Source organism: Ptychodera flava, unplaced genomic scaffold (genome assembly GCF_041260155.1).
Source record: "Ptychodera flava strain L36383 unplaced genomic scaffold, AS_Pfla_20210202 Scaffold_57__1_contigs__length_852473_pilon, whole genome shotgun sequence".
Classification (NCBI taxonomy): domain Eukaryota; kingdom Metazoa; phylum Hemichordata; class Enteropneusta; family Ptychoderidae; genus Ptychodera; species Ptychodera flava.
Window position 1 is genome coordinate 690,791 of NW_027248379.1, and position 22,731 is coordinate 713,521.

Genomic DNA, 22,731 nt, shown 5'->3' on the forward strand with positions numbered 1-22,731 from the left:
CATTGTCACTCCACACACTGTCACTCCACACACTGTCACTCCACACATTGTCACTCCACACAGTGTCACTCCACACATTGTCACTCCACACATTGTCACTCCACACACTGTCACTCCACACATTGTCACTCCACACATTGTCACTCCACACATTGTCACTCCACACATTGTCACTCCACACAGTGTCACTCCACACAGTGTCACTCCACACATTGTCACTCCACACATTGTCACTCCACACATTGTCACTCCACACATTGCCACTCCACACAGTGTCACTCCACACAGTGTCACTCCACACAGTGTCACTCCACACAGTGTCACTCCACACATTGTCACTCCACACATTGTCACTCCACAGATTGCCACTCCACACAGTGTCACTCCACACAGTGTCACTCCACACAGTGTCACTCCACACATTGTCACTCCACACATTGTCACTCCACACAGTGTCACTCCACACATTGTCACTCCACACACTGTCACTCCACACATTGTCACTCCACACATTGTCACTCCACACATTGTCACTCCACACATTGTGAATCTCCAATATGTGATCATATTGCTCCTTGGCTTTTTCTCTTCAGCGAACAAATTTTAAAAATTCTAAATTTGAATCTATCTTGCAAATCTAAGTAAATTTGAACACGGCAGATACCTTCAACCCAGTGTCAGTGTTTTGTTGTCGTTTTCAGTCTGATTGATTTCAAAGTGGCGATTTCTAAATTGACACGGTGGTTAACTTACGTTCGGTAGCAGTCAGTGACAGGTTCTGTGTAGTGCTTGTCAATTCTTTACCTTTTCTCATTTTTGGCATTCGATAATACACTGCAATAAAAAATGACAAAGATAAAGAATTAGCTTTGCCATTCTGGCGAGCCAGAGCAATAATTTCCGCTCCGCTGACCTACGCAAAAATCTTGACGGGTAGCGCTGAGCTGTTGCCGTAAAGAGGCGCGTGGTTTACGACGATGTAGCTTTGCCAACCATCTTTTAGATCAAAGGGGAACCGGATGATTGACGTATCCCCAACGACGGAGAAATATGTGGCATTTATGTTGATAAAAAGTGAAACAAATCTGTCGTTACGCTTACAACACGATTTGAACTAATTTTGGAGAATTGGATCTCCATAGTTTTCAAATTTCTCAAAAGTGTCAAGTGCTCTACAGCTGAATGTTGCAACATTACAAATTACTCATAAAAACAAGTGTGTAACTTAAAAAGAAAAGTGTATGTCCCGCATAAATTCAAAGTTAATTTTGCTTAAAATGAGCCATGCTATATGATTTTGCCATTTCTACTTTATCAAATAAATGCATCACCCCAATGAAACCACGCGGTTAAATATTATAAAAATGCAATAGGCCTATGTTGTGCGACTTTGAAGTTAGCTGCCATTCGGGTCGTTTCGGAATTCGCGGGCATTGCCACCGGAAATGACGTAACTAATAGAATGTACGAGTGAGTGTGTTCACCTCGGCCATAGCGAATGCTTACCGCTGTGGCTTCAACATGGTGAGAAGTTACGCCTTTGGTGGCTGAATTAACTGCAGCCATTGTCAGTTTATTGCATTTTAGAATGATGTATTAGCCGCATTTGACAAAATTACAAGAAAGGGTCGGAAAAGAGGCATTCAGACAAGCGTTTTCTGCGGTGCACATTTTCGAGTGCCGTGACTTAGAATAAACACGGTTCGGAAGCCAGATGTACGGTAAGATAGACTTTAATTCCTGGAGTTACTACATCGATTATGTAATCGCAATGCCGTACCAGTACGACCATTGTCACCAGAAAGCTTCGCGTGTATCATCATCAACTGTGGACAAGTGCGAGAACAGCAGCAAGACTGCGACAGGTTGCCCAAAACATGTCAAGGATGCGGGGGCCGCGGAGAAGTATGGCCGTGTTTACATCCCCAAGACTGATCGCCGATTCAGATGCTTTACGAAAGTGACATGACTGTACATAAATAAATGAATACAAGTACTAGATCCCATGCATGTGTGACTCTATAATTAGTAACGTTTAGGAGATATCTAATTTTATATTCCTAAAAGTTTACGTAGTGATTGACTGACTCTTTGCGAGACTGAACGATAGGTTGTGTATAATACAGCACGGCGCTGCCAGTAACAGTGACACAACGTGTAGCAAAGAAGTTTATACTGTTGACGAAGCAGTCGCGTTGTCGTCATCTGTTCCCTTCTGCTCGACTAAGTCTCCCCTAAAATATTTTAGCTTCTTTGAGAATTTCGCAGTCATGAAACAATGAACACTGTGCTTTATATCGCTGACACTTAATCAAGGAAAAAGACTGCGGAAGCGTAGCTGATCACTCCGTCCATAGACCCTAAAAACGGATGCTCCGTCACAGAAATGGCCGGCTGAGCCGCCCGGCCTCGGGTGCCAGTGTGCCCGATATTTACATCATGTCAATTTTAATGTATATCTTCCCGAGAATTTGGCTAGACATGTCTTTACGGTCACATATTTTTAAAAGTGCCAATGTTCATGTGAGGTTTTATAACGCCAAACTGAAGATTTTGCGGCGAGAGTACTACCTTTGGTGTTTATGCTAACATGACCCTCAGCCTGTTCCACTTCCAGCTGTTGAATGATAGGAAAGATGTGTGTTTGAACGGTGGACAATTTTCAACTTGATCTCTACTACATTTATCTACAAGCGCCATGGTGTAATTCAAATTTTTATATACAGATTTTGAACGAGGCAATTTGTGTTGAGAAGTAATAATAAGGTGGGATGGCAACTCCAGACTTATATTTATATTTTGTTAGCTTGCGGTTGTGTGTACGGTAGTGCACTGGTGTGTTTGACTGTGGTCACGGTGGGCTTGTCACTGACGCGACGGTCAACAAGAGTTCCGCTCTTGTTCTCGTTTAAGTTAAGGTTCCGACTGTTAAAATTTGCAGGCCTGTAAATTCTGAACAGCTTTGTCATATCTTCTGTGACGATGATATTCTCAGTTGCACTGCTTTCACTCATGAAATTATCACTATCTCCGTAGTCAATGCACGAAGTCACCATCACCCATTCTATTAGTGACGTCATAGCTACTTACGCCAAAACGGGGTGAGCTCGGCAATTTCCAGAAAATGTCGCCATGATGGAAATCGAAAAGTGCAACTTTTCCTGTGTTTTCGTCGAAATAACATAATACAACCGTCTAAAAACCGCTCAAATAAGCTTCAGTTTGCGTGTAAATGTTTGTTTTATTAATACCAATTTCATTGACAACCAAAACTATAGTATATGCCCAAAGTCAAACGAAAAAGTCTCAAAATGTGGCAGGACTCACCCTTTAAAAAGAAAAGCAGATGGGCTTACATTCGCAGATTAAACCGAAATTACTTCAGCATCAAATCATCCCAAATTAGTTCCGATCGTGTTTTACGTAAACTACTTAACATTTCTCTAGACCTTAATATTAAAGGCGACAATTTCTCTGAATAGTACAATAAAGTAATATTTAACAAAAGATGCAAAATCTTTACATATGCCTGTACCCCTTTATATATCTGGCGTATAGTACATTGCCCGGCAAATCTTGGTTTGGTCTGGTAAGTGCAGTTTGCCCTACTTTATATAGCTTTATACAGCTTTATAGTGGAACACAAAATATGTCTATAGGGGCAAAGAGTTCACTGCTTTTTGCGATGGACAGAGTGAAATCTTAAAACATGTAACCATAACGACCATAGCATTCAATGCAAAGAATGTGAAATGCCTTCATCTCACTTTGTACTCGTCGTTTGTGAATGTATTGTGTCAACAAGGCGTAAACTTTAAGTGTTTACAAATGAAACTTTTACAGCTTGAAAGAATAAGGATGTGACGGACAAAGGATTCCGTTTTGGTAGGAACTCTGACGTCACGGTTTTTGAATGAAAGTCTCTGTCACTGTGCCGTAATTACTGCTGTGGCAAACGATATAGGTGTTGCCTTTACCGCTATTTGACCATGCATAAACCATACACATTGGCGGCAAGCACAACTGTTCGTAGCACAACGTGTTCGTACACAGTTTATTGGTAGGCGGATGAGCCGCTATGTTTTATCCAGAGAAAGCGCGGACTGACAATTTTCATAATCGACGGACGTAGAACTTTAGCGGGCAAATCAGAACAAGCTAGGCCGATGAGCTGGTGTTACGATTTACCAATGTGGAGATTAACCTGATATAGGAAATAAATGTTGTTGGTGGTAAGAGCTTAGTATAGTGGGAAACTTTTGTTGTGGGGTCAGAGAGGAGTTTCCTAGGGGAGGGGATGGTAACAGTAGTGGGCGAGAAAGCAGATGCAAAGAGCTTTCACTGTAACTGTTTAAATAAAATTTTTCCCCCGAATATCTCCGAACAACATTTTTAAACACTGTAAAACATCTATAGTCGCAGTATGTATCTTGAAATTTGCTGGTTGACTTCCATACCTAATATGTCGCTTTGACAACAATAACTTTTCATGCAGACTTGACTGCAATACCCTCTTATGCAGACTCGGACTTTGAACGTACATTTTGATATCACGTTCAGATAAATTTTATACTGCTTAATACAATATATCTTTGAAAATTCCGGCACTCATAGATATCGATTACTGCACAAAAATGATGTCACTTGGCGTTTGAAAGGTCAGAGGTCACAGAGTACATTGTCTTCTCATCTCCTAAATCACTTGTAGTCAATAGTTGGCTTTGTTCCAGCAACCAAGGCATTACCAACAACAGACCATTGTGTTGATATGGTCACATATGTCAATTTAATGACTACCTTTCAACATTATCAATGGATGTCCTTTCCAAGTCTTTGTACTCATTAACTAGGAAGGCTTGCCATTGGCAATTGTCAAACTTTTCAGAATCTCTCAGTACGTGGTGCAATTTGTGAAACTCAAATCTTTGTTCAACATTGACTGCCGGCATTTAAGGCCCTGTGTCGGGTGTCAGATTGTCTTGTCAGGAAATTTACTAACTAGATTACGATTTCAAGGGAAAACAAAAGGCTATGACACCTCCATAATCTTCTATCGGACTAGAACAAACTTGATCCCTGGAATCGAGTCGCCGGCGACCCTACAAAGTTTATAAGATGACATGATCTAGAGTCATCACAATCTTCAAGACACTCTAAATTGTCAAGCTACTATTCAATGACGTCACCTTTCGCCTTGAAGACAACGCCATACTCATGGTGTCGTGTACATTTCAATTGTAGCTGGTAAACAAACACCTACTTCAAATTGACATTTGTAGTTCAAAAGTCTACCTGCCAATTGTACGCCAATTGTATACAGTGTTTTGTTATCATTGTCTTGATGACGTAATCTATATAAGATCGGAAAGTAGCATTTGTTGTCGGTTGTATATCACAATAAACAATGTATCCATTGATGTCTTTAGTTTTTCGGTGAAAAGTGAATTATTTTGAAAAAATTGGCTTGCAATGATTTTCATAAACTCTACCTGCATATTCTAATTGTGTACCGCCAGTTAAAATTTGTAATTAGTCATTTTGTAATCCCGATACAAATATTTAGCAATGTTCACTTTATCAAATTTGTGAATAAGTTTAGGACTCGGGCTTACTTATAGGACATTTCTTCACTGAATTTCATAAAATAGTTCCAAATTCTTACACTATGTACAATTTTTGCACACTTTAAAAGACCGAAGAAGGTAGATGACAACAGTATAAAACAAAACAAACCTACCAGGAGAACTTCCTGTGATCGGCTGAAACCGTTCGTATGTCGGAGCCTCGTCGGATTTCTTCGGCGGAAATTCAGAATACCTCGTCTCGTCGCTTGGATGTCTGTAATCTTGTGTGGACGATAGGAAATCTAAATGACGCACCAGACGGGCTATAACAAAAATATTACATGTCAAGGGAATGGCTGAGAATGATATCCATGGAAAAGTGATAAAGTCTGGCGTTTGTTGGTTTATTCTTTATGCACGGTGTTATCATCTTTATCTAAACCAGATACACTGATAGATAAACTTCTAGAACATCATATATGTCATCATACAGATCATCGTACAGATCAACATCTCCATCGAAATATAAATCAAATATTGTCACACCAGTCCTCATTATATGTAACCCTTACTTGCACATGAGCCGGAGGCCTTGAAACACAATAAACTAGAACTTGATCAACGTAATGTAAAAACAGAAAAGGACTAACGACATGTCCATGGACAATGTCATGAAGAACTGATGCGCGAATCGGGAATTCGGAACAACGGTTTGAAAGGGACATATTTTTTCAAGTTCATGATTATAGCATGCAAATTATGAAAATCTCTGGGAGTGTCATGTATTTACTTGAGAATTCGTAATATCATCAGTGTTGGAAACTGCCACAGTGTGGCTCTTCTTCTGACTGATAACTGTTTCAAAGTCTCATCCTTGTTCGATTGGTCATAAAATTTCGAACAACAAAACGAACCAGTCCAACATGACGTGTGCACATTTGTTATATATCTACTTCTGTGTCTGTTTCCTCCAGTGTAGATGAAACACGACTAGTAATGACATATGCATGTGTACCCGTTCGTTCAAGCATAGACCTCTACTGTCTATGGATCAAGACAGGAATAGATGGCAATATAATACGATCACAAAGAAAATAAATAAATATTGAAATCTGATGATTCTATCATTTCTGAATTTCAATATTCAAAATGTTAGAAATCAGTGAACCTTACCTTTCCTGTTTGGACTCGGTGTTCTGTATCGTCGTTTGTCACAATTCATTTTGGAGATTTCTGAAGCCGTCGCTATATCCTCCGAGTTCATCACTAATGACGAATTCAAATCATAATCAGTATTTATATGTGAGATAGTTGGACTCATTCCAAAAAACTAAAAATAGATACCGTCATGTATTAAGCTACTAGAACGATAAATAAACTAAAAGTAAAACTATCGCTACCGGAAAATATTAGGTTTTAATCAGCTGTTTATTGACACGATTGTATAAGTTCTCTATTTGTAGAGAGGGATCGCTTTCATAGCATGACTCCAAAGGTCGACATAAATTTGAAGAAAAGAAATAGGTCGATAGATAACAAAGATTAATGACTTTGATCAAGGAAGTTCAAGTTCGACTGTGCGATCTGTTCAAAGGAAATCGATCGCAATATACTTGCAATTGTTTGTGTCTCGGTCAGGGTCGTCTGCGTCAGGGTTTGCATGGGGTGGTATGACGTCATAAGACTAAACAAATGAGAGAGGAGTCACATGACATGTCACATTTTGTCTGATATGTCGTGTACATAATAAGATGGGAGCCGTATTTGGTATGTTGCTGTCCACGTTCTATGGAATATTCGTCCATTTGAACCCCATTTCTTCAAATTTGCCAGTTTTTATAACAAATCTTAAAATTTTTCTTTTTTAATCTGCTGTAAATTTTTCTCTCACTTTTTAAGATTTTCTAATTTTTTTGTCTCGATTTAACGTTATTTCTTACCGCTTATACACCTAGACATTTTATCTAAGTATTTTTCCATCATAGCTCTATAATACAGTTGGCGTATCTGATCACACCCTTCGTGTGGACTTAGACGCTATTAAACTATTATTACTACTCGTAATCCATATTCGTTGATCCAGTCATATCCTCATAATACATTCAGATCTTTCAATTACAGTTAAAGATCCATTAGCTGTAACTTTGGTCATTTTTTAAATTTTGTTTGTTCTGTGTATCATCTGCAGTTTCTGGTTTGAATCCCTGAACCATGGAGAAATTCCTAATATTTAGCTCATAAATATACCCTATGTGAGTATAATCTGCATTGTTATTGTTCAAATTTTGTATTCAGGTCCGGACTAGAATACATTTATCAACAATAACAATGGTCATTTCACATACACAGGCCGTGTTGGCAAACAGGGCACTGGGCATGATAATCGGATTATAGTAAAATTCTGTAGTTGATACACTGAAACAGAGTAGTGCAAAATAAGTCAAAAGTTACACCTTTAAGTACAATCGTCAACAGAGTTTGCAAACGAGGATTGATATTTAGGTTTTACAGCAAGATGTCTGCACAGAGAAACATAGTTGAAAACTGCCATGATATTTTCCTGTCGACGCCGACACGCTTCCAAATCTCCAAAGATTGCCGGCGTAATCTCATACTCATTACGCCGTATAAATTTCACTGGCTTTTGTCATGTCCTTTTAACATATGCCCTTTATCAGAACAATCATAATTTTACTCATCCAAGCATTTAATTTCAGAGAGTTGGAGATAATAAAAGATGTTTTATCCTTTATCAAAATAATTGACTGAGCTAAGGCTCTTTGCAAGTTATAAAAAAATATCTGTTCGTTGACAAAGACACAGATTCTCATCAATGCATAAGTTTTAGGCAGACCAGAGACAATAGAGAAAGTTTCTTTACTGGGCGGACTTACTTCTTGCCATTTTTTTTCAAGACTACGATCGTTCTTAGGTCAATCACATCTTGTTTATTGTTCTGTGAAAAAAATGAGAATAATTAGAAAATCCTGATGGCGATGACAATGATGATTTGTATCTGACAGTGTAGGGTTGGGTTAGGTGAAATTTGTTGTGATATCTTGGACGTTACCGTTTGTTGCAATGATACATCGACAATTAAACGGTCGTTGTGGTGTGAACATCACAAAGCAAACAGTTAAAGCTGTCTGGTTATCACGTAGTGAAAATCCACGTCTTTGTTTATGAATAAACCTAAACACTAAGCGTTAGTCTAATTCATCGTGGTGGTCAGTTGTGACGTCATCACTGGCCCAAGACTACAGCAGTAACTCCGGTCATACAGGTACTGACATAACAAAACTTTAAAAATGTCTCGATATCCTTTCAGCGGTCGAACCAGCTACCCCCACCCCCCCCCACCCACCCACCCTTACGGCGGAAATGGACCCAGGCGTTTTGTTGACCTAATAAAGGTCAGCACAGTGATTGTTATGCAAATTTCCATTTAAAGATTGTGCTCAGAATCCACCAAATAAAAAGTAGATTGACAATAAGGGAAACCAACGTCTTAATGTCCTTAGATAAAATTTATAAATCAGCAACGATTCATTGTTTTAATTTGAAATCTGTCTGAAAACCACATGTCGTTTTTGCTATTGACTAATCCTGCGTCTGCTTGGCATGTGTTTAAATTCAAGCCTCGTCCACTGTTATTGTGACCCACTCAGCAATTTTAATTAAATAGTTGAGTAACTGTATGTCCGGGAACTTGTATCTATTGTCGACACCTTACTGTTTCTACCGTCAATGACCGCCAGTGATCTGAAGAAACATTGATAAGATTTGATAAGATTTGATCTGGATAGCAAATGATTTGGGTGCATACAGCTCTGGGTGTGTCGACTCTTCAGTCTATGATCAATGCATCTGACACACAAATCGTGATGGAATTGGTATTGATAAAATCCTTGACGAATATTCTCTACTCCAGTGACGAAGACAGACTCTGATTTCAATGAACAGTCAATCACAGTCCCTCTATCCACAGGGACTGTCGGAGTCAATGAAGTAGATATACACAGACAATAAAGTGCATTTTAGTGATGTCTGAGTTTCAATACTTACTTGATTAAACCCTGTAACTCTGTCAATGAGATCACTAGTCTTATTCTTGAGCGAATTCTTCTTGCCTTGAGAAAGTTCGTCAGTTTAGTTGTTCTAGCCCCAGATTCTAGTAAGCGAGTTGTTTTGCTTTCAGTAGACGATGTATACGACAGTTAATGTTTGCACCAACACGACCGTAATCTGTGCATACATTGAGCACAGTATACAGTTAGCGACTGTCAACACCGTGTGTGTCAAAGGGTGACTTCATTTACGATCTCTGTCCTGTCATTGGAATTGGTCTGGAATATCCAAGATTGTAGTTGCATTCCAGTGGAACGGAAGGCAATTTCAGTGAGTTAAAACGCGAAGTCGTCCCCAAACCCAGACCGGTTATTCTAAAAGCTGCATAGCGAGAGAGATTTAAGTGTTGAGCCTGTGGACAAACCAAGCGACCAATTCAAAAAAGACGTGTCCTAACTTGAAAGACGGAGCACTGTGTATTAATAGTTATTCAAATGGCACAATAGCAACAATGGTGTGTTGGGTCACTCCGTCTTGGCACCTTACCAACATGGATGCCTTACAGACTTATTAACATATACATGACAAAATGTTCACAGTTTAATCAAGGCATGATAATCAGAATTAACAAATTTTCATGTTTTTAAAAAAAAAAGTCATTTGAAGTTATTGATTGGGTTATTTTCATAGAGTATTACAGAAGTATTTGAGTCCAATTTATCCCCCACAGAAATTCTCATTATTGCTACTTGCCTGGTAAATCCGATATCCAGCGTTCCATTGCATTGTTGAAACCATGCCGCTGGTGTTGCTAAGCAACTATATATAAGCTACCCACTACAACTAGCCTTGCTGATAGTGTTTCTGCATAGCAGTTGTTTTTCAAGCGCTTTGTAACAAAACACTTTGCATTTTTAAAAACCAAAACACCCTTGTTATGTACACCACTCATATACAGTGACTTTGACTGTAACCCAGTTGTAATAACGACTGTTTCTTCAAACAAAGTTCAAAAACTTAATGATTCTGAAAGCTATTTTCTGCTAGATTGAATTCGTCCGACAAGACACGGTACCGTCGTATTTGAAGTCAAAAAATCGTAAATAGAACATACGATAAGGTGTGCACACAGCACTTGAATATAACACAGATAAAAAAAATATAAAAAATAATAATAAACGATAAAAAAATAAACACAACACTTAAATAAAAATACTCAAAATAAAAAATATGCAAATGCCAACATAATATTGACAATATTTTATAAGACAATCCGTCGTGAGGATCGTGTAAACCAATTTTTAAGTTTCCGAATTGGTCGTTTTCTGCAAGCTGAACTTTTAACAGTACGACTATGTATTAACATTCAATTAAAATATGAACAATCGAAAGCACTACCCAGAGACCTACAAGCAACAACTGGGAATTTTAAAGAAAGTTGACAGGTGACGAAGGACAGTCACGTGATAAACTAGGTGTCACAAGGTAACGCGGAAATGTTCGTCTATTTTGTCAATAGTTTTGTAACCAAGATGCGAATGTGGCCGGCTATATACAAATTTTACATGAATTTAGCGTGCGCCTCAAAAGTGAAAAAAATTCAACTTTTGCTTAAACTTCCCAAGGAGATCGTCAATCATTCAATCTTGATTCGAAATCAACGATAAAACTCAGGGACACCGTGTCCATTTCAAAATAAAATTGCCTAAAATGTATCGAAAGTTAAACTTGACATCAGCTTCTATGCCAATACTAACCCTGTGGAGTAAAAACAAATTTTAGATTTTTTACGAAAAAAAAACAAGATTGCGACACTTTCATATACTCAATAAAGTCTAAGCAGCATACTAGCCATGGCAAGTAAGGGATTATTTTTAAAAGGCGGGAGTGACAGCTGAACCAAAGGCCAAACAAAAAATATGCGTTGCCGGTAACCCGACCTACCCGAGAAAACCCGCCGATGCGACCCTGGACATTTTTTCTCTTTTTTTTTGCTTTTCAAAAACATCCAAGCAAATTCTCTGAATTTTACCGTATTTTATAAGTCTCAACCAACAAAAAGGAACATAATCTTCCGACCTATCTACCCTTAATTTCTGAGACACGTTACTGGAAACACAAAATGTCTGTAGCTGAGTCTGTCGCTACGAGAAATCGCCGACATTTGTTTATTCAATATTTATTCATTAATCCAAATATTCAGTGCCTGTCGATAAATGTGTTGCTGACATGAAATCCGCCAAGATTATTTGTGATTGTGTGTAATATTGATGACGTCATCGTGTTTTAAAATATATTCCGTTAACAATTATACCACTCATTCATCCTACCAAACATATCGTATTCAAATCTGGGGTTATCTTTTTATGACTTTTCATGGCTGTTGACGTCGTTTTTAGAAAAGAATTACTGGCTTGATTACATTTTCTGAATTCCTTGCCCATACTTAAACTTTATTTGGACAAATTAACATATCGTGATGTACCGTTTACCTTAGTCGCATACTAGACTATAGTTCAGCTAGGATTATTTTCAGTGACCCCATCACATTGTAGACTTTAATCTATTGATTTCTGTTATTTATTTTGTGTTCTTCATCTGATGTAACAAACTCATACCATACAAATAACGATGAGGGAACCAGGGCGACAAAGTCACGTGACGTTGGATGTAAATGAACAACAGAAACAAATCAGTATTTTGGTGAATAATTAGCCATCATATCGATCTCGATGTTCATTAAAATTATTCTGCTATTTTTAGTGTTAATAAATCACCCAGCCCTGTACTTCGGTATGTATAGATAATCGGCAACAATTTAAAGTGCATGAAGGTATGTTTGCATATGTATGCTGTCAGTGCCAATATTTCATATATTCAGCGAGAAACGCATGTCAAACTCCATTCTCTTTCCCTTCCCATGCAGACATGTCAGCCTGGACATCTACTTTACAGAAATGTCATTTTAAGATTTTCACAAAGTAAAATGAAATAAAATAAAATGAAAGTGGACGTCAATTATTGTTGTTAATCGATGATCTTTAATACCTCTTCGAAATGACAGAAATCTGTTGGAAAATTTGACAGTCATGTGCTGATGTCTTGCCGTCTGATGTTGTAATATTCATACATCGGAGGAATAAATTTGTTGCAATTTGACATCATTTTCAAATCAGCAGCGGAGGATCGTTAAAATTTATCCAAAATCAGGGTCGCATAACTACAAACGCGCCATCATTGATCGACGTTTGGAGTGTCGGGGCCGACTTTCAGTTACAGTTTCGGACATTTCGGCCCAATCTATCTTATTAGTGGAGTTGTTGCTATTGGTCGCGAACGAGGATGAGTTGGTGTCGTTTGCTGCTGGGGCATTTTTGGCATTTCCACCACGGGACTCGTCCAATGCTGTTCCCGCCAGTCCCGCAAGAGTTGCCGGTGATCTTACAGTTTGCGAACGAGGTGACGTTTTCATTCTGTGGGCGCCACCAGGGAATGGTCGACGTTGTGAAGACGCAGTGTAAACTTTGGATTGATAGTTTCCATGGTGACGAAAATTCCCTGAACCTTTCCACTGATTCGGCTGGTCACGTGACTGGTAGTTCTTATTTTCTGAAACAACTTCAAATTTAGCAGGAGATAACTGGCTGGTGAGATTGTCGATGATATCCTGTTGGTTGATCACTTTCTCCTGAAGTTCTCGAATTCGAGCGCTGTTGCTTCTCTCAAGGCTGCTGTGTTGTTGTTTTTCAGACTCCAAATCATTATTCATTTGTTTTTCCTTGGCCATTGCATCGTTCAACATGCTGATTAGTTTGGTAATCTCTCCTTGTAGTTCCACAAGTTGACGTTCTCTGGCTGCTAATGCGTTGTTTAAGAACTTTTCCCGTTCACAGGCGTCGTTCAGGATTCGTTGGAGATGTTGGTTCTCAGACTGAAGATTAGATACTGCGGCAGAAATGTTGAGCATTTGAACGCGACGTAAACCTGGCAGACCACTGCGTTGTAAACCTTGGATTGGTATAGAACAGGAAATGATGAAAAACGATCAAATATGAGAGAGAGAGAGAGAGAGAGAGAGAGAGAGAGAGAGAGAGAGAGAACTTGATGAAACCACTTTTTATCATCGTGTTTGATGTAAAACAACCAAAATTGAAAGTCTCACGAGTCGCTTTGAAATTTATCCTCATTGAAATCGGTATCGTATCAGTCATTTAGACGCTATGTAAACCTGTCAAGGAAAGTCAGACATATGCACGCAAAGTGACTCACATCTGGAGTTTAGGGAAGGGCTGCGAAAGCAGAAATATAACTTGTAAAATACTCACAATCTGTCCGGATTTTACTGTCAACATTTTGTCCAGATTTAGTGGCTCTGATTAAACTACCTTTACGCATCTTGTCTTCAAAGGCACTAAGCTCTATCTGTTCAGGAAACAGAAAAATGAGACATTTCATCAAAGTAAGCAAATGAAAAGACTACGGGCCCTTACTTTTATTTAGGCAACGTTGAGGATATACTTTTGCTTATAGCAACGCAGTAACAGCATCCAAAAAATGCTTCAAAAACTCAAACTTCAAATAGTCGAAGCAGATATGAGTTACTGATGTCACGAATCTTTTTGAAACGATGTGTTATTAAAATGTTGAACATTCAGTGGGTTAGGCATAAAGATTTCCAATTTATGTTTGCATAATAACCTCTTTTCCATCTACGTCCTGTACATGAGTGTATCCTTCCGATGCCAGTGTGTACATAATTCCATCCATGTATTTTTCCAGTTCTTCATTTCGATCTTTCATCTTTCCATGCTCTTTAATCAACTCTTGATTTTGCATTTCCGTGTTCATATGTTCTTTCTTTATTTTCTCCAACTCATCTATGGTCGGACGTTCTCTCAGTTCATTCGTCACTTTACAAACTCTTTCCTCCAACGCCGCCTTCTCATTCAACATAGACTTTTTCTCGTCTTCTAGTTTTTGATTGGCTAGGAAGGTTAGATGTAGTCTGCTTTCAACATTTCCAAGCTTTTCACTCAGATGACACAAAGCTCCGTTTTCAGAAATCAAACTTTTTATCTGCTTGATCAGCTCTTCTGTTAAGATATTCTTCGACGTCAAGTCGGCCTCAAGTTGTTGAACTTGAACTTCCAGCTCCTTCTTCTCTCTCTGTAAACACTGCATTTGGTAGTTTGTACGGATAAACCTGTGCTCCTGTTCTAGAATGGATCGTTCCAGTGGACCGTACCATGTGACCGTAGGTAGAGATAGTCTGGGCGTAGGAAAACTTGTTGATTCTATCAGCGTGGCCAGTCGTTCGTTAAAGTTCTCTTCATCTTCAACTTTTGGACTCGTTAAACGCTTCAATATCTGAAAGAGATTACTTCATTCAATATTCTTTACGTAATTTCAAAACTCAAATATGCATCTTTCCATTGTTCAGAGTTGCAACTGTTTTCAAATATGACTGTAAAGAAATTGTACACACACACACACACACACACACACACACACACACACACACACACACACACACTCACACAAGATATTCTCGTTTGAATGACATTGCTCGACGCCTAAGAAGTTGTAGACATAATAATATCAATTACATCAATTACAAAATGATGATATCTGTCAATTAAGTTTCATCTTGCAATCTGACTGCCTCTCTGGAGATTGCAAGACGCATGAAACTCAAGTTATATTATTAATACATTGTACTGAGATTAAAGTAATGATGAAAATTATATATTAGTACCGTGGTTATTATACCCTCCATAGGTTCAGTTGAGTTGTCAACAGCTGCAATTGGATGTGTGGTGTTACCAGACTTTACCGCTGGGGGCGTTCTACAGGGTGTGAACAGAGGGTTTGGATTGTAAGGCAATAAAGCTCGCTCATTATTGCTATGGTGATCTTCCAACAAGAGATTGACTCGGCCGATGACGTATGAACTTCTAAGATTATTTTCGTCTTTGTCTTCAAATTTCAGCGTTTCCTTGTCAACGTGATGGACTGGAGTTTGTTTCTTCCTGTCATACGGTGTCACTGAGCGAGTTTTGCCCTTCATGTCTCTTCTCAGTTTCTTGTTTTTCCGTTTTCTTCGTCGTGCACCGAAAGTCGAAGATGAACGTTTGTCTGGTCGAAAATCAATTTTGAAGGATTGTGCTGTGGCGTCGTCTGACAGTTGAGTGACGTCATCTTCAGAGTCAGACGGTGATTTGTGTTGGTTTCGTGGCGGATTAAAATGATCGTCGATGAAGTCAAAGAGATCAAAGCGATCAGAATTAGAGCCAGTCTCTACGATTCTCAGACGACATTTATCTGTGTCTTGTGTGACGTCATTTGATCCGTGATGATCTTCCACCTTTTCACTGTCATCGTTGAAAACAAAACTGTCACTAGCACCGAGAATGTCACTGTCCTTGGTGACGTAAACAAACCGATATTGATCACATGACGACTTGATTGACGTGAGAGTTCTTGAAGGAAACAATACGTTATGAGTCTGGCATTTTGGATCTTCATCCGTAACCTTGGTAACCCACTGAAATGTTACATAATCTTTCTCAGACGACCAATTGACTGGATAAATGGCGATCCAATCACGTGATGACTGCGTGATTTTATTTCCCACAGTGTAGCTGACGAAAATATCTTCGTTTGGAAGATAGATGCGATGGACGTCGTTGAACTTGACAAGTTCAGCCGAAGAGTTGATGGTCTCACAGTCCGAAATGTCACTGGACGAGGATGAAGTGACCGGACTAGGACCGGCCATTTTGGGCCTTCCTTCGTCTTCCTTCCTTCGTCTTGTTGTACCTTCCTTCGTCTTCCTTCCTTCGTCTTGTTATTGACGATGTATCTATGAAACTGCAGTAATTATAAATGATAAGATAGTAGATAAGTTAGAGGTTACTAATTTTCCAACGGTCACACAGACAGGATAACAGAGTTGTTCATAAATATCCACTCCCTAGTGTGTGTCCTCTGAGTCCGATATTACAATCGTTATATCGATAATCATCTTTCAAATGTTTGGTCCATGAAAATATTTCATTCTATATTCCTTTTTCAACGGATGAACATTGTTGTTTTCAACACTGACATTGCCGTTGTATGGCGTCAATGTGAACATTGCTATTCTCATGATAATGTTGCTTGCTTTTAAAAACGCATACCTAATTTTGACTCTGTCAGTTTTTCTTTTTTACATGAACGGTCAATAGGATACGGCACGCTCCAGCGAATTATTTCATTGTACGGACAGTGAATTGAATATAAATTTTGACACTTCTAATCAACAAACATCTGATCTTAATAACAATTTTGTGAGTTCTAAAACAAACATAACGAAGATTTTAAATTAAAAAAAATCACTTACTTTCCTAAGTAACTAGTAAACGCAATGTCTTGTGAATTCTAAAACCTATTTTTAAACGTACGTAATAATCACCACGTCGTCTCGTATTGTCTGAACCACGTTATGATGTGTATTTGTATCTGCAAAACTTTTACCCAATCACAGCGTCGTACGTATGGAATATGTGACGTCAAAATAATGGAACAAAGACCCCGCATCATCTGAACCGCGCGTGTCGTTTCTATGGTGATTCGCCGTTCACTGTTCCGGCAGAACGCGTCATAGACCTTTTCCCGGTTATCCCACAATGCATTGCAGTGACTTTATCAAACATCGTATATAAGCTCAAAACAGCGAAAACATGCTGATTTGTGTTGTACAACGGATTGTTATAGAAGAATGACACAAATTTGCAATGCCAAATAATGCCCCGTGTATAATCTAACCATCAGCAACGAAAAATATAGGTCAGGATGTACCCTGCCATAGAGTTCTATGAGTAACGTACCCTGCGTGTACCCTACGGCTAAAAAGTTCTATGCGTAACGTACGCTTTGTATACCCTGGCGCGCACTGCATCATGGAACCGGTAAAAGAACTATTGGCGATATGTGTCCGCACGCAGCGAGTGATTTGCGCAGAATTAACTTGAGAGGGCGCGCGACTGCGATCGTGGGCAAAATAAAAGACCGCGGCCGACACAAGAAGACAGGCATAAATCTCATATCGTGAGGGCCTACAGCGAACATGCCAAATCTTTATACCATATATACTTTATACTTTATTACCAATATCAAATATACAAATATACAAGTCACACTAAATGGTGGCGAGGAAAAAAAGCAAAGTTCGAGTCAGAAATAATAGTTTAGAGCTAATCGAGCCTGGTCCCATTTTCATTAAATTTACATTGATTAATCTGTCACGAAAGGCTAATTATGTATACCGTTAATTAAAAATCAATAATTGAAGTGGAAATAAATAAATAAATAAATAAATAAATAAATAAATAAATAAATAATCACAAATCTTGATATTCATTTAAAAATGCTATCTTAATGATTTTATGAATAAAATCTTGTTGCTTTTGTCTTTTACGAATCGTCGTCGGTAAAGGTATGTTTGACCACAGGGCCTTGCGAGAATTATTAGTGTAGCAGTTATGAATATGATCAATAAATGTCTTGTATTAAACTATTTTTCATTATACAAGCCTTACCTGTGTCTAGTGTGTGACTATTACTTTACGCTAGCTATCCCTGTATAGTATTTCAAAGAAAACAGTCTATATCTGTTAATTGCCCTCCCTAATCCCCTTCATTAATTTGTTCTGCCGATCACTGACGCGAGGGCTTATCGCCCTGACCAAATAACTCGTTATGAGCTGCTAACGAGTTATTTGGTCAGGGCGATAAGCCCTCGCGTCAGTGATCGGCAGAAAAATTAATGAAGGGGATTAGGGAGGGCAATTAACAGATATAGACTGTTTTCTTTGAAATACTATACAGGGATAGCTAGCGTAAAGTATAGTCACACACTAGACACAGGTAAGGCTTGTATAATGAAAAATAGTTTAATACAAGACATTTATTGATCATATTCATAACTGCTACACTAATAATTCTCGCCAGGCCCTGTGGTTTGACCTCACATCAGTGTCATGATCACTTTATCGTCTATGGTGATGTGTTGATGTGTTCAATAGAGAGTACCTTTATTACATCAGGATTAATTTTTACAGCGAAAGGCCTTCATTTTAGGATCTACCTAAAGCCTTTGATCGATATCTTGTTGAGAGCATGTCTTGGCGAAAACTTTCCCTCTGTGAGTTATGCACTTATCAATCTTTCCTGAGGGGGTGCGGGTCTAAAAGGAGAATTTAAGATATTTTTTCCAAGTCATGTAAAAGTCGGCACACACTCAGGCTAAAATATATGTCAAGTACCCATGGATAGGCTGCACACAGACAGGGCTTGGCATCAGTCCAAATTTTAAATACGATCCGTATCGTCTCCATATCTCCTGTTGCCCCGAAATAACACTCCCCCGGTGAAAAATATTGATAAGCGGATTGAACACGATTGGGGCTTATTTGAGAGACTAGCATCTGTTTATCTGTTAATTGTTCAAATTTATCAAAAGTGTTAGGTGCCCTATAGCCGAAAGTTGCAATATTACAAAATTCACATACAAGTGAATCGCAAAATAAAAAAGTATATTAGCTTACAGTTTCTCATTAAACCACAGAATTTTTTTCGTTTTGTCTGTGATTAAACCATAATTACCACAATATTCTACTGTACCAAATTACTTCCAATCGTGGTATTGCCTAAGACAAGTTTTAATCCAACTAATGTCTCTAAAAAGTTACAGGTACACAGTAAACTGTATCCTACATCTACAAATTTGCAACAGCCCCGCTTTAATTCTGGTTTTGTACAGAATCTGTTTAAATAATTGACACGGCACAAGTTGGTCCATAGTTGGCCATTGAATCAGATCGCCTTGCTATTACGAATCATATCCTAAATAATGCAGTGTCTAGAAATACTACAACTATCTATGTTGTTCAGTGTGGCAATTTTTACAACAAGATGACAAAGGTGATCCTACATCCGAATTAGCAATAAAGTGTAATAAATTTTCTTCATGATAAACTACTCGCCACTTTTCTGACTGAAATTTGGCCGTCTTTCATCATGTCACCTTTCGAATTCGGGTAATGGTTGTAAACACCGTGATATGCTTGCACCGCGCAGTTACCGTTGAAAAAAATAGAATAACTTCTAGAGTTCACATATCATCATTTCAAATTACTCAGAAATTACTGAGAAAGCTAAGTGGGATTTTACTGTAAAGCCCCGTTAGCTTTCTTAGTAATTTGATTTCAAACATGATCGGGTGATCGATTTAACGCAAAGCATTCAGTTGAGAGGTGATCTCAAGTAAATAATATCACAAATATAACCATCTTAAGGAAAGTCGGTGAAAACGGTAGTGGTGATCCCTTCCAATCAGAAGTATTAGCCGACTTTATTTGTTTTTAAAAGTATAAACTTATAGATAAGATTATTGAAACAAGAATAGTGATGCTTGTCGACCCCGAGTTGCTATGGTAACATCCTGAGCACCATCGTCTAGAATCGATAGACTAACTTCTCGCTCAGAGTATGTTATACGTTACAGATTATGGATTGACCATCTTTGTAAGAGACAATAAATTTCTACATTTGTTTATTTCGTCTTCCTAATCTGGATTGAAGCCCTTTCATTCGTCTGGTACTCCCTAACCGCTGTACAACCAATCAGATTTAAGCCTAATGTGGTTGGTATCTCCAAAATCTCCATTCCATCGATCACACTGAAAGCCTTTACCTAGCTGGTACCTGACAATGGTAACCTGTGTGGAGAGCTAATGACAAATGAGAGAAGACACAATGGGTCACATGAGGAGTCCCATTCAGTGTTCTGCATAAAGTTTTCAAATTATTAACAGAGTAATAGGGTCGTTCACAGTTTACGTCACTGTTCTCTCATTAATATGAAAAAATAAATATTTGTCCGCATATTTAGATTACGCTTTTGAAAATTACGCATGCAAGAACGACGAAAATACATCTCAGTGGGCGACTGCTTGTGTAACAGTGAATACTAAAAAAATTATTCACGACTCAGAGTACAAGCTGCAAAAACAGCCACGCATGCAACATTGATAAAATTTGTCCGCATTTCAAGCTGCGTGTCCGATGTCGCGCGCGTACAGCTATATTTAGTAACAAACCTGTAACCGTGAACAGCGCTATTCATGGGTGTTGTATGCTTCTGAAAGTCATTTTACATAACGTCAAAAAGTAGTGATTTCCTTATTAATACATTTATGTCATGTAGGTTTTCCAGAATGCACAGCCTACAAAATAAGTGTAACTAGTTTGGAATACATCATAGATCAAATCTTCTCCTGGAATGTTTTCAGCAAGCTGAAACTCATGGAAGTTCTTTACTCTGACTTGATACATTGAGTGACTTGCAATCTTCAAGGCGGGCAAACATGGCATGATTCACATATTTTCATTAAAAATAAACAGAACTTACTAACAAAATAAATGTGTGGAAGATACTTAAACATTTATTCACAAAAAAATTAACTCAAAAAGTACTGAAGAACATGAACTTAAAATACACCGCTAGGAGACTGTATGTTTTGAGATTCTGCTGTGACACTTAGCAGACACAATGGCTGGGACAGTGGATGTATGGAGAAAGATGATGAGTCATGCAGTGACACTTAGCAGACACAATGGCTGGGACAGTGGATGTATGGAGAAAGATGATGAGTCATGCAGTGACACTTAGCAGACACAATGGCTGGGACAGTGGATGTATGGAGAAAGATGATGAGTCATGCTGTGACACTTAGCAGACACAATGGCTGGGACAGTGGATGTATGGAGAAAGATGATGAGTCATGCAGTGACACTTAGCAGACACAATGGCTGGGACAGTGGATGTATGGAGAAAGATGAGTCATGCTGTGACACTTAGCAGACACAATGGCTGGGACAGTGGATGTATGGAGAAAGATGAGTCATGCTGTGACACTTAGCAGACACAATGGCTGGGACAGTGGATGTATGGAGAAAGATGAGTCATGAAGATATTCTTATCAACATTATTCTGATATTGTTTCTTGTCTTTACAATAAAATGCAGTGAGAAAATTTTCAAATAAATTCAGTAACCAATGTACAAAGAACTAAAATAAAATAGCAAATGTCAGCACCATTCTGCTTAGTGCGTGTTTGATAATCTCAAACATTCTGCTTAGTGAATAGTTGATAATCTCAAACATTCTGCTTAGCGTGTGTTTGATAATCTCAAACATTCTGCCTTAATGTATGGTTGATAATCTCAAACATTCTGCTTAGTGTGTGTTTGATAATCTCAAACATTCTGCCTTAATGTATGGTTGATAATCTCAAACATTCTGCTTAGTGTGTGTTTGATAATCTCAAACATTCTGCCTTAATGTATGGTTGACAATTTCAAATATTGAACATCCCTGTGAAATGATGAGAATTAGTTTAGGAAAAGCAGCATGCACAAACACTCCATTCATCAAAACCTTATTTCATTTCTTATAAATTTCACTAATAAAACAATTACAATGACTTGCTTAAAAGTTTCCTGATATTAAAATGACTGAAATCAATGAAATGCCGACATCAACATTTGAAATCATTTTCACTATCTTCTGAAGTCTATCATCCCTGTTTTTTGTCTTCATGAAGATTTAAAGTGCAGCTTAGGTTTTTCAAATTGCTCAGATCACTCTTATTTTGTTGTACAAGACACAGTCCCTCCACAAGGGACTGTGTACAAGACACAGTCCCTCCACAAGGGACTGTGTACAAGACACAGTCCCTCCACAAGGGACTGTGTACAAGGGGTACCTGACTTACATAACTGAATCATTTGCATAAATACAAAGGTCATTAACATAAGGTCACAGAACACAATAGCAATAAAATCTACAAAAAATTAATAGTTCCCTGATATTTTCTTAAAAATTCACTGACAAAACAGAATTATCAAGACATCTCTGATCATCATCACCATGGAAACAGTTTACACGATTTATGAACAAAATTTTGATCAGCAAGACATTTGCAATACTTTTTGATTGCATCAATGACCTTTGGCCCTAATTGACTCTGTCTACATTACAGCAGGCAAGAGTGAA

General features: G+C 38.3%; 2 protein-coding genes across 4 annotated transcripts in view; both read right to left on the bottom strand.

Moving 5' to 3' along the window:
* Positions 1–10,091, bottom strand: part of LOC139128513 (uncharacterized) — a 34,262-nt gene extending 24,171 nt beyond the window's left edge. For all 3 annotated transcript variants that reach the window (XM_070694280.1, XM_070694281.1, XM_070694279.1), the window contains exons 1-5: positions 9,630–10,091; positions 8,459–8,520; positions 6,738–6,830; positions 5,738–5,887; positions 754–834 (exon numbers count right to left, since the gene is read on the bottom strand). In XM_070694280.1, coding sequence (XP_070550381.1) covers positions 754–834; positions 5,738–5,887; positions 6,738–6,830; positions 8,459–8,468 — 334 coding nt within the window. In that variant the 5' untranslated portion in view covers positions 8,469–8,520; positions 9,630–10,091. The remainder of the gene's footprint in view (positions 1–753; positions 835–5,737; positions 5,888–6,737; positions 6,831–8,458; positions 8,521–9,629) is intronic.
* A 2,570-nt stretch (positions 10,092–12,661) lies between these two features.
* On the bottom strand, positions 12,662–16,444 carry LOC139128514 (tax1-binding protein 1 homolog B-like). Its single transcript, XM_070694282.1, has 4 exons — positions 15,388–16,444; positions 14,331–14,999; positions 13,958–14,054; positions 12,662–13,640 (listed from the first exon to the last, which is right to left on the bottom strand). The coding sequence occupies exons 1-4, from the start codon at positions 16,408–16,410 to the stop codon at positions 12,853–12,855; spliced, it is 2,577 nt and encodes an 858-aa protein (XP_070550383.1). The 5' UTR covers positions 16,411–16,444; the 3' UTR covers positions 12,662–12,852.
* Positions 16,445–22,731: the final 6,287 nt, after the last annotated feature.